This window comes from Erithacus rubecula (assembly GCF_903797595.1).
Source record: "Erithacus rubecula genome assembly, chromosome: 1".
Lineage (NCBI taxonomy): Eukaryota > Metazoa > Chordata > Aves > Passeriformes > Muscicapidae > Erithacus > Erithacus rubecula.
In genome coordinates, this window is record NC_136658.1 from 97,594,875 (window position 1) to 97,608,821 (window position 13,947).

Here is a 13,947-nt window from a genome sequence, read left to right on the forward strand (position 1 = left end):
CCTGATACTGACTCACAGGCCCGGCCATCCCCAGGAAACAAAAGTTCCACTTGTTTGTTTCACAGGAAATCTGGACCTTTTCCTACCTCTGCTCACTCACAGCAAGAAGTTTCCTCTCCTTTCCAGCTTAGACTTTCCTGGCTTCTTGAGACCACCAGCTAAGAAAAGCAAGGATGTGAGTGACGATTTACAGAACTTTTTGTGAACAGCCCAGGCAGTAAATGTTGCAAATAACTCTATTGGCAAATGAGCTTATGAAAAATTCTGAATGTATTGGCCTTTCAGGTGGAGGGGAAAAGCGTTGAAATTTCATCTAACTTATGTTGTTGTTTTGGCTTTTGTTTTTAAAGAAAAATGTTCAAGAAACTGAAATATCATTAATATGATGCTCTGTTCCATTAAAATCTTATAAATTTTTAATGCTGTCTCCCTATAAACATTCAACTTTAAAATGTCTGAATAAGGGGAGGGAAAGACACAGATGATTTGGAAGAAATTAAAGATTTATATTTAAGCAAGCCACAAGATACTATATACTCTCATCTCCATTTGACTATTAAAAAATAATCCTCAACTAGGAAAAATATAAAGAAAGAAAGCATTCCAGAAAAAAACCCACAAGCTAATAATGCTAAATAGACAACAAAAGATGAGGGCATAGATTTCACTTTAAAGATTGTATTCAGTTTGGTTTACATTCACCAACCTTTTTATTTATGTAATTTTCAAAGTGGTGTAAGTAAATTTCAAGGCAGGTAATTTTATTGCATAACTATTTCTTCAATTTTCAAAGTTAATGTAAGCTAAGAATATCAGAAGTTATTTCATTAGAATTTATTTATAATCTTGTCAAAGTTATAAAACTTAACAACTCAGATGTAGAAATTAAAAATCAGTTATACCATCTAACAAAATCCAAATTGAGCAAATAATAAAAATACATTTTATTGAGAAACACTAGGACAGTTTATAAAATTTTTTATTCCCATACCCTTGATTAAACTAATTTTAATCTTTTCATATCAATATATATGCATTAATTTTGCTTAGGTAGATTTTATTGCTATTAATAAACATATCATATTGATTCAGGAACCAGTTCTCTTGAAGTTCATCAGACAGTCACTAAGCCAGTTTGCATGTCAGTATTGTTACTTTCTGAAGCATTTTCTCTGTGCTACTGAAACATGAGATGAACATTCCTAGAAATTCAGTTTATGTCTCCATCAGCTATCTCTGGAACTCAGGAAATCAGCTTTATTTTAAGCTATGTAAGCAAAGCATTTTGGGGTTTTTAACAATTCTTCTTTTAGAATGCCTGTTGGGGTAAAATGTCTGGTAATGGTACAGACTCAGCTGAAATTCAGAGATTTACAGTGACTTGCAAGCTAATGATCACCAGCTGGATCCAGAGCAACTTAAAACATAGAGACTTTTATTGCCATCCTATTATGAAATAAAATTGCATTAGCTTAAACCTACACATCCTGTTTTTCTAACTGGAGCATCCTAAGATTTCCTAATCAAAACCATGACTGAAATAACAGGAGTTTTCCTTCCCACAGAGCACTCCTCCAGGAGAGCTCAATCTGGCAGAAGCCCAGTGCTGTGCCCCAGGAGGACAGATCAGACCTTCCACATTGCTTTTAGGAATAACTTGTAGTACTATCAGTACTTCTTACACTACTCTGGTTCTAATTTAAGATGTTCTTCAAGCAGCTTGAGTCAGAAACATAAGCTGAAAATATTTTCAGGCATATGTTTGGTGTGTTTCTTCCACACCGACAATTTTTTTCTGAATAAAGTCCAACTGTATACATGTAAAGTCTTGTGGCATGGAATACAACTAATTTGCAATTATTTAGAGCCAAATAGCTGCTTTAATTTAAAAAAAATCATCCAAATAAAACATCACAGGCAGCACAAAGCCATGTGTGGGTAACATCCTCAAAAACCAGTAGTGCAGGCTGATGTGTAAGCTGAACCATGTCATTGATACCTGGACAACCCTGTTCAGAGAGCTTGAACCAAACTGACAGAACATGAAAGCACAGATGTGATAGCACAGAAGGGAGGTAGGCATACAAGAGATCAGGAGTCACTCTTCACTCACATTGCACAGTTCATTGACTCAGCAGAGAGTCACTGCCACCTGAAGTTATCAAATTTATATCTCTCTTTAAACTTTATTTTGCATTTCCCATTCTATTTCCTTAGGTCCTGCTTTGAGTCTGCCTGTTCAAAATGGGGCAAGCTGCTTTTCAACTCTCCCCTGTCAATTTTAATTCCCCTACCCCTCCTTCTTATTCCTCCAGAGCAGGGTAGTAAATCTTCTTAAGTATTTCTTTATAATGTCTCATGAACATCAGCCCCCATTTACAAACCTGTACTATTTTTCCACATAATGAAAGAAACACATAAATTGTGTTTCCACAGTGAAGGAATGGGGAATTACACCAGCAAAGGAGTGAGACCCTGCTGCAGGCAGCCCTGCTCTCCCAACAGCTGCAGAAGGGGTCAAGGCTCCTTCTTCCCCTGCAGCTTTCCTCACAAGATGGCACTAGAATAAATGGTTAGGACAGGGATGCCAGACTGTAGCAGACAGAAACTTCAAAGCAGAACATGAATGTAGCTTGAACAGATGAGTGCCTCTCTGTTCCTACACAGAACTCAACAAACTGCTGATGTTTGCCACGTCTGCTGCTGCCACCGCCGGTGGCTGTCTGAAGAAAGGAATGCCAGAAACCTGCTTTCAAGTGCAAAGTGCTGCACACACACTTGGAGCTCCCACTGTGTGCTCTCTGCCTCAGCAGGTGTTTTTAATAGCATTTCCAGTCAGTACCAGGTGGATTTGCTTGCATCCATTTTTCATCTCAGGATTTTGAGCACTGATTCCAACATTTCTATTAGGGGAACAAGCACTTCCAAAGGCGTGGGAGAGGCAAAGCAAGTGGCAGAGAGCCACGAGATGCTGACACACGTGGCACAGGTGCCACAGGGCAGGGCTGGCAGAGCTCAGGCACATCATCAGCTGGCTTAGAAACATCAGGAGGAGCCACCTACTTCTGTCACTCAAAGACTTCTCTTTAAATGACAACTGAAAATTAAGGGGTAAAAATATTTCCTGCAAGCAAGCAGGCAGGAACTGACAGAACAGGTGTGCAAAGACAGATTCTCACCCCAGTTTCTGGGTTCCCAGCTTGCTGGCTTGAAATAGAAACTCAGACCTTGCAGGCATTCAGTCTCAGAGTTTACAAATTTTTATCTTATCATGAAGGACAGGTACACTTAATAATTGACAAGAGCCTAGTAGATGTAAGTGCTAGCTTTTCTAGCACTTATATCTACTTCCATTACTTCTTCTCCATTTCTCCCCTCCAAAACACATTGAATACATAAAAAATAAAAATTTCTGCATGAATTCATTGCTTTGCAGCAAGGATCCCTAAACAACAGTTAACTAGATCTTACAAGTTGCTGACTCTAGAGCCACGACAGCATGCCCCTTCATATTAAACCATTATGGTGTCTGCAATTCTCCCTGGGTTGATGGCTGAGTACATAATTTGCACTAAGTTTTGGCCAACAAATGATCTCATCAAAGGATGTTAATGAAATCTAGCTCTGCTCAAATCTACCACTGCTAGCCAACTACAAAAGTTTTGCCTGAAGAAAGTTACAAATACATCTCAAGTGGAAAATGTAAAAAAAACTCTCAATACTCTCTTCTGAAGAAAGGACAGTTTTCAGAAAGGGAAAAATAGCTTTTGAATAGCTTTTATTTTATATTCACCTGTCATAGCCTTCAGCAGTTCCAAGCTGAAGCCTCGACTCATGAATCAACCTGATACAGTTAACTCAGACTGAGGAATGTATTAGAATTAATTTTCCTGTACTTGTAGAGGTTTCTTCTTAGACACAGAAGAGTTAAAAATGATGGCTGCTTAGAACAACAGAAGCACATACAGATCATACTGGAAGGAAGTCCAACAGAGCAACAGAAGCTTTAGATAAGCTACTACAAAATGAAAAAGAAAAAAAAGAATTAAGCATAAACATCTATTTAAATGTGTTGAAGCTGCAGAGCAGAAGAGAGACGTGTAAGACAGACATTTCTATTTGACCAGGAAAGTTGTGCTGCTTCAGGAGTGTTACCCTGAATTTTCTCAGGAGACACAACCTGTCTGTATGTATACTGTATTTCTTTTAAAAGCTCATCTGTTGGTGAGTCTTGACTATGACAGCACTGTGAATCAGTTCACTTACATTTATCAGTAATGGAAATTTGTCAGAGCCAAGCCTCAGGAATCTGATTCTGCTTATACACAGCCAGTGGTCAACTCATCAGCACCAACAGGCAATGAAATGGACCACAAAGCATAAGTATTTGATTCTTCTATTTTTCTGAAAGAGCAGAGCCCTGATAGCCTTGCTCAAAATAAACTCCCACAACTGCATCATTAATTTCCCTAGGATAATCTGCCTCTGTGATTTTTTGAACAAATAACACCAATTCTGCACACCGATAAAACCAATGAGGTTTCACACAGTTCCTCAGTCTTGCCTTTTATTGAGAGTTTATTGATCACCTTAAAAGACAAGGGTGATTATGCCTCACATTGTTGCCATTGAGCAAATACATGAAGCACATAAAACTGCCTGGTGATTTACAGGAGAGCCTAATGGCATCTGCCTCTGCTCAGCTGGCAGCAAACCTTTCTGCCTTCATGTTCTTGCCAATATTTGTGTAAAAGCCTTTTTAACACCCCAGTAATTCTGTGTGAAATATGATCTAACCTTATGATTCATAAAATTGAAAACATATTAGAACTCAAAGTGATAACACCAAAGTAAGACCCTGCTGATTCTTCTGTAAATGAGACTGACATTTTACATGGGAACCATCATGTTATAAATAATGCCACATTATAAAATCCTTACAGTAGCTTACTTATGCTTTTTAAAAAACAATTGTTGTTAGGAAATATTTTAAATCAAAAAAGTTAGAATTATCATTACAGTAATATTTAATCTATAACTATATCAAGAAGAAGCAATAGAAAGAGTTTTAGCATCTCCAAACTTCAGAAGGCATTAAAAAAAAATCTTAAAAAAGAGGAAAAAGAAGAAATAGAGGAAAACATTTTTTTTCCTTCTTCAAAAGTTTAGAAGTTAATAAAAAAACTAAACTGACTTGTAAATGAGAAATACACATAACAGGGCAAAGATCCCTTTAAAAACTATATTGCTTGAGAAAAATATGGTCCTATTTGGAACTCATGCATTGCTACACTTTGAACCAGTATGCAGAGCTTTCAGGCTAAACTGGACCTTGCCTGGGATGGCCAACTCAATGCAGGATTCCCTTACACTCAGCATTAAACAGTGAAGAATATGACAATGACAAGGAAGGAATGTCTCACAGCCAGGAAACAAGTGCTTAGAGAGGTTTCTGGTCTGCAGTCCTAACAGATGTTGTGTCACTGACTCATGTTTTGGTGCTGGTAGTAGGCAAAGACCTCAGTGCTGAAGCCTCTGAATGGCACCTCTCAAAGGTTAACCTAATCCTAGACAGGAAAAAAAGCATCAAAGAAGTGTTGCTTTAGTTATCTGCACATTTCAAACACAAATGATGGATTGTGTTTACAAAATCAAGCCATTGTTTTCTACTAACCATACCAATTTCAGGAGAACCTGAAGACATAGAAAGGAAGCTCTGTGTTTAAAGTTTCCTGAAAACTGTATATTCCTTTTTTGGGTGGGTAAAAAACTGCTAACTATTTGTGCAAAACAAAGGCAAGACTTCACATTATTATAAAGTGGAGTAAGATTTTCCTCCAAGGAAAGAAGGCCACTTCATAAGGAACTTTCAAAGACTTCAAATGAAAAGAAATATTTCTGCAAAGCCCCACAAGTGAGTTAGGAAGTCCACCCAGAAAAAGAAGGCCAGCAGGGTACCATGCAGGCTTTGAAGAAGTCAGCAATGGTCAAGCAGTAATACAATCTAGGCTTTTCCTTCATTTAGATTATTCCAGCTCTTCCCTACCCTCTTTATACTAAGTGAAAAATGGTCACCTGCAGAATAGTAACCAAATGTCCCTCAGCAGAATCTAGTTCAGAAGTTTCCATCTCTCTCTGCAGGACCTCCTTTTCTCCTGTATTACTGTAACTCAGGTGGATATGGGAGAATTTACTGTTCTATAAATCAGATCACTGAAATGATGTTAAGTTGAAGAAAAACCTTGCAGGCCAAGAAAGGTACTTGCTGTGGAGCCTGTTTCTACAGACAAGTGGACAAGCATGAATGAAAAGCTGAGAAGTTGCCACACCAGGTGCCAAGAGCCCAGGAGCTTCCCAAAATCACCACTGGGGGAAAAGAAAATGCATCATGTAACTATGCCCATAGCAGAACTTGAGGCTGTGGAAGCCTCCTAACACTTCTCAGCACCTCAGGAACTCAATGCAAATCTAACTGTTCACTTAAAGGAAGGATTTCACAGATTATTTTTTTTAGCTGTGACTTAATTAGAAAGCATGCACTTTTTTGTTTCTCTAAAGAACATACTTGAGAGCAATCAAATTTTTTTTTCTTTTTTTTTTAAATTTTAGCATGTAGCTAACCTTCCTGGAATCCATTTTCTGGTCTGAGGCAAAAATAAAAAAAAGCAGAACCTCGTCTACAGAAAGATTAGGAAAGAGAGACCATAAAGCTTCGAGTTTTGGCCAGTGACAAAACTTGATACTTTAAGATGAAAACTTCTTTAAACCAACACCAAGGGACAATTAAGGAATGACACATACCTTATCTACTGGGAGGAAGTCATTTTCAACTTCTATTGATCTTGGTCGTAGCTTTATGGGTTTGTCTTTGAAGATATCTCCAAAGCCAACACCTTTGACCTTTTTGGGTTGGATTGTCGTGCCTCCATTGGCTCCTTCTGATTTTGTACTGCAGGAGTCACCACCATCACTCTCAGAGCCTGTAGCATCTTTCAGGCCTGTGAAAAGGAGGGATGGAAGAAGATGTGAAGCTCACTCTTTTCAGAACAGACTGTGACTGGAAAATGATCCCTCCCACCATCCTCTTGAGGAAAACAAAACCACAAGAAACAGGTAGAGAGGATGCTCTCTGTGCCATGCACTCATTTTTGACTTTGAAAAATGACTTTATTTCATCACATTGGTGTACTGGTTAGAAATTACACCAATCCACAAAACATGCAGACTCCAGCATCGAAACTTCACAAATGAGGATGGTGATTCCTTGAGTACCCTTATTCCTTGGGCAAAACCTCTTTGGAAGAGACCTCAATAAAAGAAAGAGTTAAATTCAGTTGTGAGGCTACTATTGTATAAAGCCACTTTAAGCAAACAAACAGTCAAATCAGGCATGCTGTACCTTAAATCTGTGTGACTTAAGCCAATTACACAATTAGTAGCTAAAGCTACATTACCTAACTGGGAAATATAAAGCTGAAAGCTGTTCAAACAAATTTGCAATCAAATAAGCTGCATAATATGTTCCCTGCTGAAAATTAAACCTCTCTGCAGCATAGACAGCCTCATAAGAAAAGCAACCATGCACACTCTCCTCTAGGAATATAACAAATCAAAACTGACGTTCTGATTTGCATTATTTCTTTCAGCGAATAAGAAAATTTATCTGCATTTATCTGAAAATATCAACTGCTCAAATAGCAGAGGCCACAGATGCAATGAGGTGATGTTTCAGCCACTTTACAGAAGGGTGCAGCATCAGGTCAAACAGCCACTGGCAACAAAAGTGACCCACCAAAGTTTCCTTCCCTAGACCTAAATCTGCCTCCCTACATTAACTGCTTCCAGGGAAACCACAGCAATTGCTGCAACCACAGCACTAATTCTACCTAACAATAAGAAGCTCAAATCCTCACATTTCCCTTACGAGCAAACTCATGATGTCATAGACGTGGATCTCACAAGTCAAAGAAAGAAGAATTTCAGATAAGCTTTTCTTCTTAATTACTTTTATATCAAAGTCAAAAAAGTGACTGCAATTGATTTTCATCATAAAAGGCTGACAGTACAGATGAACCACAGAAAGCAGCCCTAAGGCCTCCAGGTACAACTTCATGATCCAGGACATGAGAGGCTCATCTGTTAAATGGGTTTCAACACCAGGGTGCTGCTAGGAAGTGAAATCAGCAATTATGTATCAGTTCAGGACTTATAGCCAAAACCAGAAAACCTGTGATATGCTGCCCTGAGATCTTCTGTATCTTTAACATGAAAAGAGTATAAAAGAAATTAGAAACAAACAGAATGACAACAGACTAAGCAAAATACTTTGTCCCTCTAGCCTCCTGAGTGGCTGCCATACCTATTGTTGAACATCAGCAACATTTCTATTTCTTCAGATATTCAATTCAATTGAAATAACACTGAATCAAGTTATTTATTCCATAAGCTGTGCAAGATTGCAATTTAAATTAATATTAAATAATGATATTACAACACTTTTCTAAAAAATGCCATAGTATTGATAGCTTTACATTTTCTTTTTCTAAGAAGGGCCTGGGTAACAACCTCAAATCTGGTTAATTATCATATTTCTTATGGTAGTTAGAATGATAGCATCTAAGCAAAGTAAATCCTGTGCACTGCTTCTCTTCCAGAGCTCAGGAAATCAGTAACCAGGGAATTTAAGAAGTGGCTGTGATGCTGCTTGGTGCTCTGGAGGGCAGGAGAGGAGTGGTTATCCTGGCAGAGCCATTGCACAGTTTCCAGCAGAGGCACTTGGAGATGCAAGGGTAAATTAAGCCAGACAGGTAAAAATCTCCTTGGGCAGTGTGGCAAAGCCACTGCCCCTTTCTCCTTCCCTCCCCTTGCTCAGACTTGGGCAGTAACTGAATAAGCTGTAAGTTCTACCAGCTGGACCTTCTCCAGCTTTGCAAATGATCAATCACTGGGGTCCAGCTGAGATAGAAGTTAGAACCAACTTAATTTACCACTTCTAGCTGCAAAGATGATGGTCAGCAATTGACCAGAATGAGTACAAAGCATCCACAACTCAAAAAACTCCAATTGTAGTAATCGTCATCTTTTAGCTGAACAAAATATCTTGATATGGAAAATTATGGCAAAGGTTTCTACTGCCATCCTTGCCAAAGTCTCAAACTATTCTGTGTGGAAGGAAGAAGCAATGAAGACACCTCCCTGCAGAGGTAACCCATAAGAATCCATGACTGTTCTTAGCCACTTCTTGAAATTTACAGAAAAGCTATTTTAAAATAGGCTATTAAAAGAGATTTTATTCCCTAATTGTGGAAGAAGAGGATCTGGACTTTGGTCAGTGGATGGAATTAAAATATGAAAGTAATTATAAGAATTACTCAACAGGTCTCACATGGACTTCAGATCTTTGAAGCTGACATGAAAGAAAGATCAGAAATCTCAAGGGGATTCAACAAGAATAAGCTTTTGTTTCTTTCTGGGTCATTGCTTGTTTTTCATCACAGCATTTTCAGCTTTTATGACCATTCTTCTGTGATGAGGCTTCACACTTCATATCAGAAGCCTCACCTCAGGCTCACAACAGATTTCCCAAGCATCATCCATCTGTGCTTGATGACAATCCAAGAGTTGCTCATTGTCTATACCACCACAGAGCTGTCTCAGTAAACAGCTCTCAAAATGAAAGCAACATAGGAAACAACACCATTGCTTCTTTCCTTTTGTTCTTTCTTTTTTTTTTTTTTTTAATGAGGACAGAATGGACTGAAGTGGAATGGCCTGTCCAAACTAAATTGCATTTGAGTGATCAGATACAAAGCTCCTTCAAAGTTAAAAACAGTTATTCCAGATCAACTGAGAAAACAACCTAATTTAATTTTTTTTGACTGACTCAAACTAAGGGGTTCTCTGTATTTAACTAAATCAGTAAGAATAAAAGCCCTGCTTGTTCTCTTATCACAACATGACTGGGGCCTCGAGACAAAGGGGACAAAAGACAAGAACTGTATGGAGTAGAAACTGTAGAACAAATCAGATAAAGTGAGGATCAGTGAGTGCAGTAACATAAAGAAAGAACAACCCGCTACCTGATTACAAAATAGTCCTGCAGAAAATAGTCTAATGTGCTCTTACTACTAAAGACATGCTCTCTTACCTTCCTGTCCAGGTACATGAGATACATTCTTCTGATTTGGACAGATAAAGAACTTGGAAGCAAGGATTTGCAACACTATGCCCAACCTTGCCTGACAAATTCTTTCCTCATTTATTTTTTCATTGGGTTGTTCCCTAATACATATATATATATATAAATATATATATGTGTGTGTATATATATATGTGTGTGTATATAGATATATATGTGTCAAAAGATATGTATCAGTATATATCTATCAGCAATCCCCCTGGTGCACCTGCAACCTGGCTCAGGTGGTCTTTCCTCCTAAAACCAGAAAAATGTTTAACTTCCAGTCACGCTTTGTTGGGTTTTTTTTGTTGTTATTTTTTGGTTTGGGGTTTTTTTTTGTTGTTGTTGTTTGTTCAGATTTTCATGAAATTTTTTGCCACTACTGCAAATAACTTAGTGGCAGAACACAGCTGGCTGGATACTTTCTCTGAAAAATAAACATAGCCCACAGACACAGCTGGGATCTTAGCAGGAACCTGAGTGAGACAGACTGTCAGATTGTAAATATTAAGTATGAAATTCTCTTCATGGAGAGCTACAGCTATCAGGGAGGTCAGGCTGCTAAATGAACATTAAAATCTGGAGTGAATTTCAGTGGTCACAGTCCCCATCTCTGCTGACCAGCACACCCACTGAAACAGCTGTGGTCTACCACAGCAATGGACTTGAGCAAAGGGTGAGGCCAGCAGCTCAGCAAACTGCTGTCCTCACAAACTCTGAGAACATTCTTGCATTCTAAGCCCAGCTATTAAGTACTTCAAGCCAGTATAGAATAAAAGCTACAGTAGTCAGGCCTCTCACTATATTTTGCTACTTTTTTTTTTAACAGCAACTTCTCCAGAATCTGTCAGCTCTCTGTCAGCATTTGGAGAGTTGACAAGCTAAGAACACAACATCAATAAGGTGCTCAGTAAGATGCTTACTATCACATCAGTCTTAATAACAGGGAAGTTTTTCAGAACTTTAATATTTCTCAGGACATATTTCTCAAGTCTTTTGGGAGTGTCACTTCAAATTTCTGACTCTATAAGTAAAACCACTATTATTTTACCTGGATTTATTGCTGCTGAATCATCTGTAGCACCAGAAGGTAGAGCTCAAATCTAAGCACTGGTTTCATTTTACTAGTAAGTTCCACAAAGTCTGAACAAGGGCACTATTACCAGCAAGAAGGTAAAATTCACAGGGGCTGACTGTTCCCAGCTTTTGGCTGGAACAAGATATGGGTCTACAGGTTTTTAAAAACACTCAGAATTTTGATTCTTTATTGATTCATGCTCCTTACAAATGCAAGCTCATTTAGTATTCATGAAGATGAAATTTTCTCAAAACTGTCTGGAGGAATTTTGCACTTCACACATTTTTTCCTCTATGGGTTTATAAGAGAGATTCGTTTCCTCAAGACATTTCAAACACACCACACTCCTGCTATAGCAGTTACAGGTCTTTTGAGAGCAACATTCTGAAATGTACTGAAACAGATTAGCTCAAATAGGGATTAAAAAGAGACCACAACATCAGACTTAATTCAGCAACGGCCTCTCAGAGCTGTGTTGGCATCAAACCAGGGTTCTAAATCAGAAAGATAGTTAGGATGATAAAGGGCTATGTAACTAAAGCTGTTAAAATAAAAATAAACAGCTGTGGTAAAATTAACTCCATTCAAAGCAGGAAACAAATTGTTTCTGAATAGCTTAAAATGGCAGGGGATAAAAGGAAATACATTCTAAGTTTACACAGCTTTCTATTTTGAGCTATTATTTGGCAATTTCATTTTTATTCTTTATTCTGGATTGTTCTCTCTGCTGACAATATATGGCCCTGAGCAAAAGATGGGTCACTAACACAGTAAAGGCCAGTGGTGTTCTGACCCTCTAAGCACTTCTCAGCTGTTTTAAGTGATGCAAAGGTCATCTGTTCAGAGACACACACCTGAGACAATGCAAAGGATCTCCTGATTTGGAACAGCAGCCAGAGAGAAACACTGTCAACTGTGTTTAACAGAATAAAGAAATTTGTAAATGAAGCTTATTGAGATTTTTTACTTTCATAGAAGGGAAGGAAAGCCAAGTGGAAATAAGTAATTTCCTTCTATTTAGAGAATGATAGCACAGAATGCCTGGGTGACCAATCTGAATGATAAAGGTGGTGAAATTATACATGGCAACTGCAGCAGATGAGGCAAGAACTGTCCTTCTTCCTTTTCCTCACATACTGGTGAACACAGAACAAATACTCACATGCTAATATCAAAATCCTGTATTTTGTTGAAGCCATCCCCAAAACATTTCAGTGTCATAAACAAATCAAAACCAGAAAATGAAATTGGATTCTAAACACTACTGTAGAAGAAAGACATGTTGATTCTTCTTAAAGACTAATAAATTCATGCTTTCAAAACACCAATTTATGCTTCTTTACCAAGAGTGATTATACATGTACAAATAGCTGAGACAGACTATCTCAATATTAGTAATCATTTGTTATTCTCAGTCATTCCTTGAAAAAATGTAACTGTGTCAGCTAAATATTTTGCCATTTGCTTTCAACATGTTCATTTTCCTTTGCATAACAGCTCTTGCCACAAAAGAAAAGCCCCAAGATTTCTATGCTAGCCCAAGTGGTCATGCAAGGGGAAGGGAGCAGTGCCCAGCCCCACATAGCAGCATGCACTGATGGCAATGCAGCACAAGCATCTTCTGCAGCACGAGCACAGAGCATCAGTACAGAACTTGGTGGCTTCCCCACCTCCCCCCACTGCCCCAAGTACTGTGAGAAACCATTGTCCTCTTCCTTTTGGGACGTTTTTCACCACCCTCACCAAGTACAGGCACATTATTACACATGGAAGGAGAGGTAAGCAGCCACAGCCAGTAGGGATCTTCACCTGCACTCACCAAGCACGAGTCTTTGTGAAACTCATGGAAAACCACTTGGCAGTGGGAATCCCAGTCAACAGAAGATTTAACATTTTACCCCTGTCAATATAATTTTTCCACACATAGCCCCCAGTCCCATGTCATCAGTACATTTGTTTACCAGTACACAGGAAGTTTATTTTTAATCATGAAAATTTTCCTCTCCCAATTTTATAATTTTTCTTTTTCACATGTTTTTTTTCATTGCAGCATCTGTAGCACCTGTGGATTTGATACAAGTTCTTTTTTGCAAGCAAGTTGTAACAAGGTGAGATGAAATACAAAGTTGTAACTGTCCTCTCTTCAGAGCTGTTAAAATCCACATTCAGGTTTCTCATTTAACTTTGCTCACATTCCGACACTCCTAAATAGGATTTACAACATCATAAATACATCAGACATATTGATTTCTCAGAACTCTGACCAGCCATAATTCCTCAAGAATTAAGGGGAGAGGGACAAAAAAAAAAAAAAAAAAAAAAAAGGTGGAAGAATAGGAAACACAAAACACAATTGAGGTTACTCACGAATGTTTCTGTATCAACGATCCTGATCTTCTTCCATTATATCTAATAACTATTACTGACAGCATTGTGGATCCACATATAAGGAAAGAGAGGCAAATATTTGTCAAATCAAGCATTTTATCTGCACTATTCCTCAGTCATTGCATCTTTGAAGAAAAAGAAAGCGAAGCAAGAAAGAGAAAATAAATCAGTAAAAATAAAAAAATCAGAGATCCAAGAAGCATTGTTCGTGGAAGTGCAAGAAAGTTGCAGGATGAAAGAAAGGAGGGCTGTGATCAACAAAATGAGAAGTTTTTTTGTTGCTGTGTGTCTCTCTTCACCC

The 13,947-nt window shown here is 38.2% G+C and overlaps 1 protein-coding gene and 1 long non-coding RNA gene across 7 annotated transcripts in view; one reads left to right on the forward strand and one right to left on the reverse strand.

Annotated features, from left to right (window-relative positions):
* The window catches only part of SH3KBP1 (SH3 domain containing kinase binding protein 1), a 204,131-nt gene that overhangs the window by 70,464 nt on the left and 119,720 nt on the right, over positions 1-13,947 (reverse strand). For all 6 annotated transcript variants that reach the window (XR_013775716.1, XM_079316945.1, XM_079316943.1 and 3 more), the window contains one exon: positions 6,802-6,998. Coding sequence is in view for 5 of the 6 variants with exons in the window: in XM_079316945.1 (XP_079173071.1) it covers positions 6,802-6,998 (197 nt within the window). In the remaining variant the exon portion in view is untranslated. The remainder of the gene's footprint in view (positions 1-6,801; positions 6,999-13,947) is intronic.
* Positions 66-10,406, forward strand: LOC306807431. Its single transcript, XR_013775719.1, has 3 exons — positions 66-175; positions 8,655-8,807; positions 9,379-10,406. It is a non-coding gene; the product is annotated as an uncharacterized lncRNA (long non-coding RNA).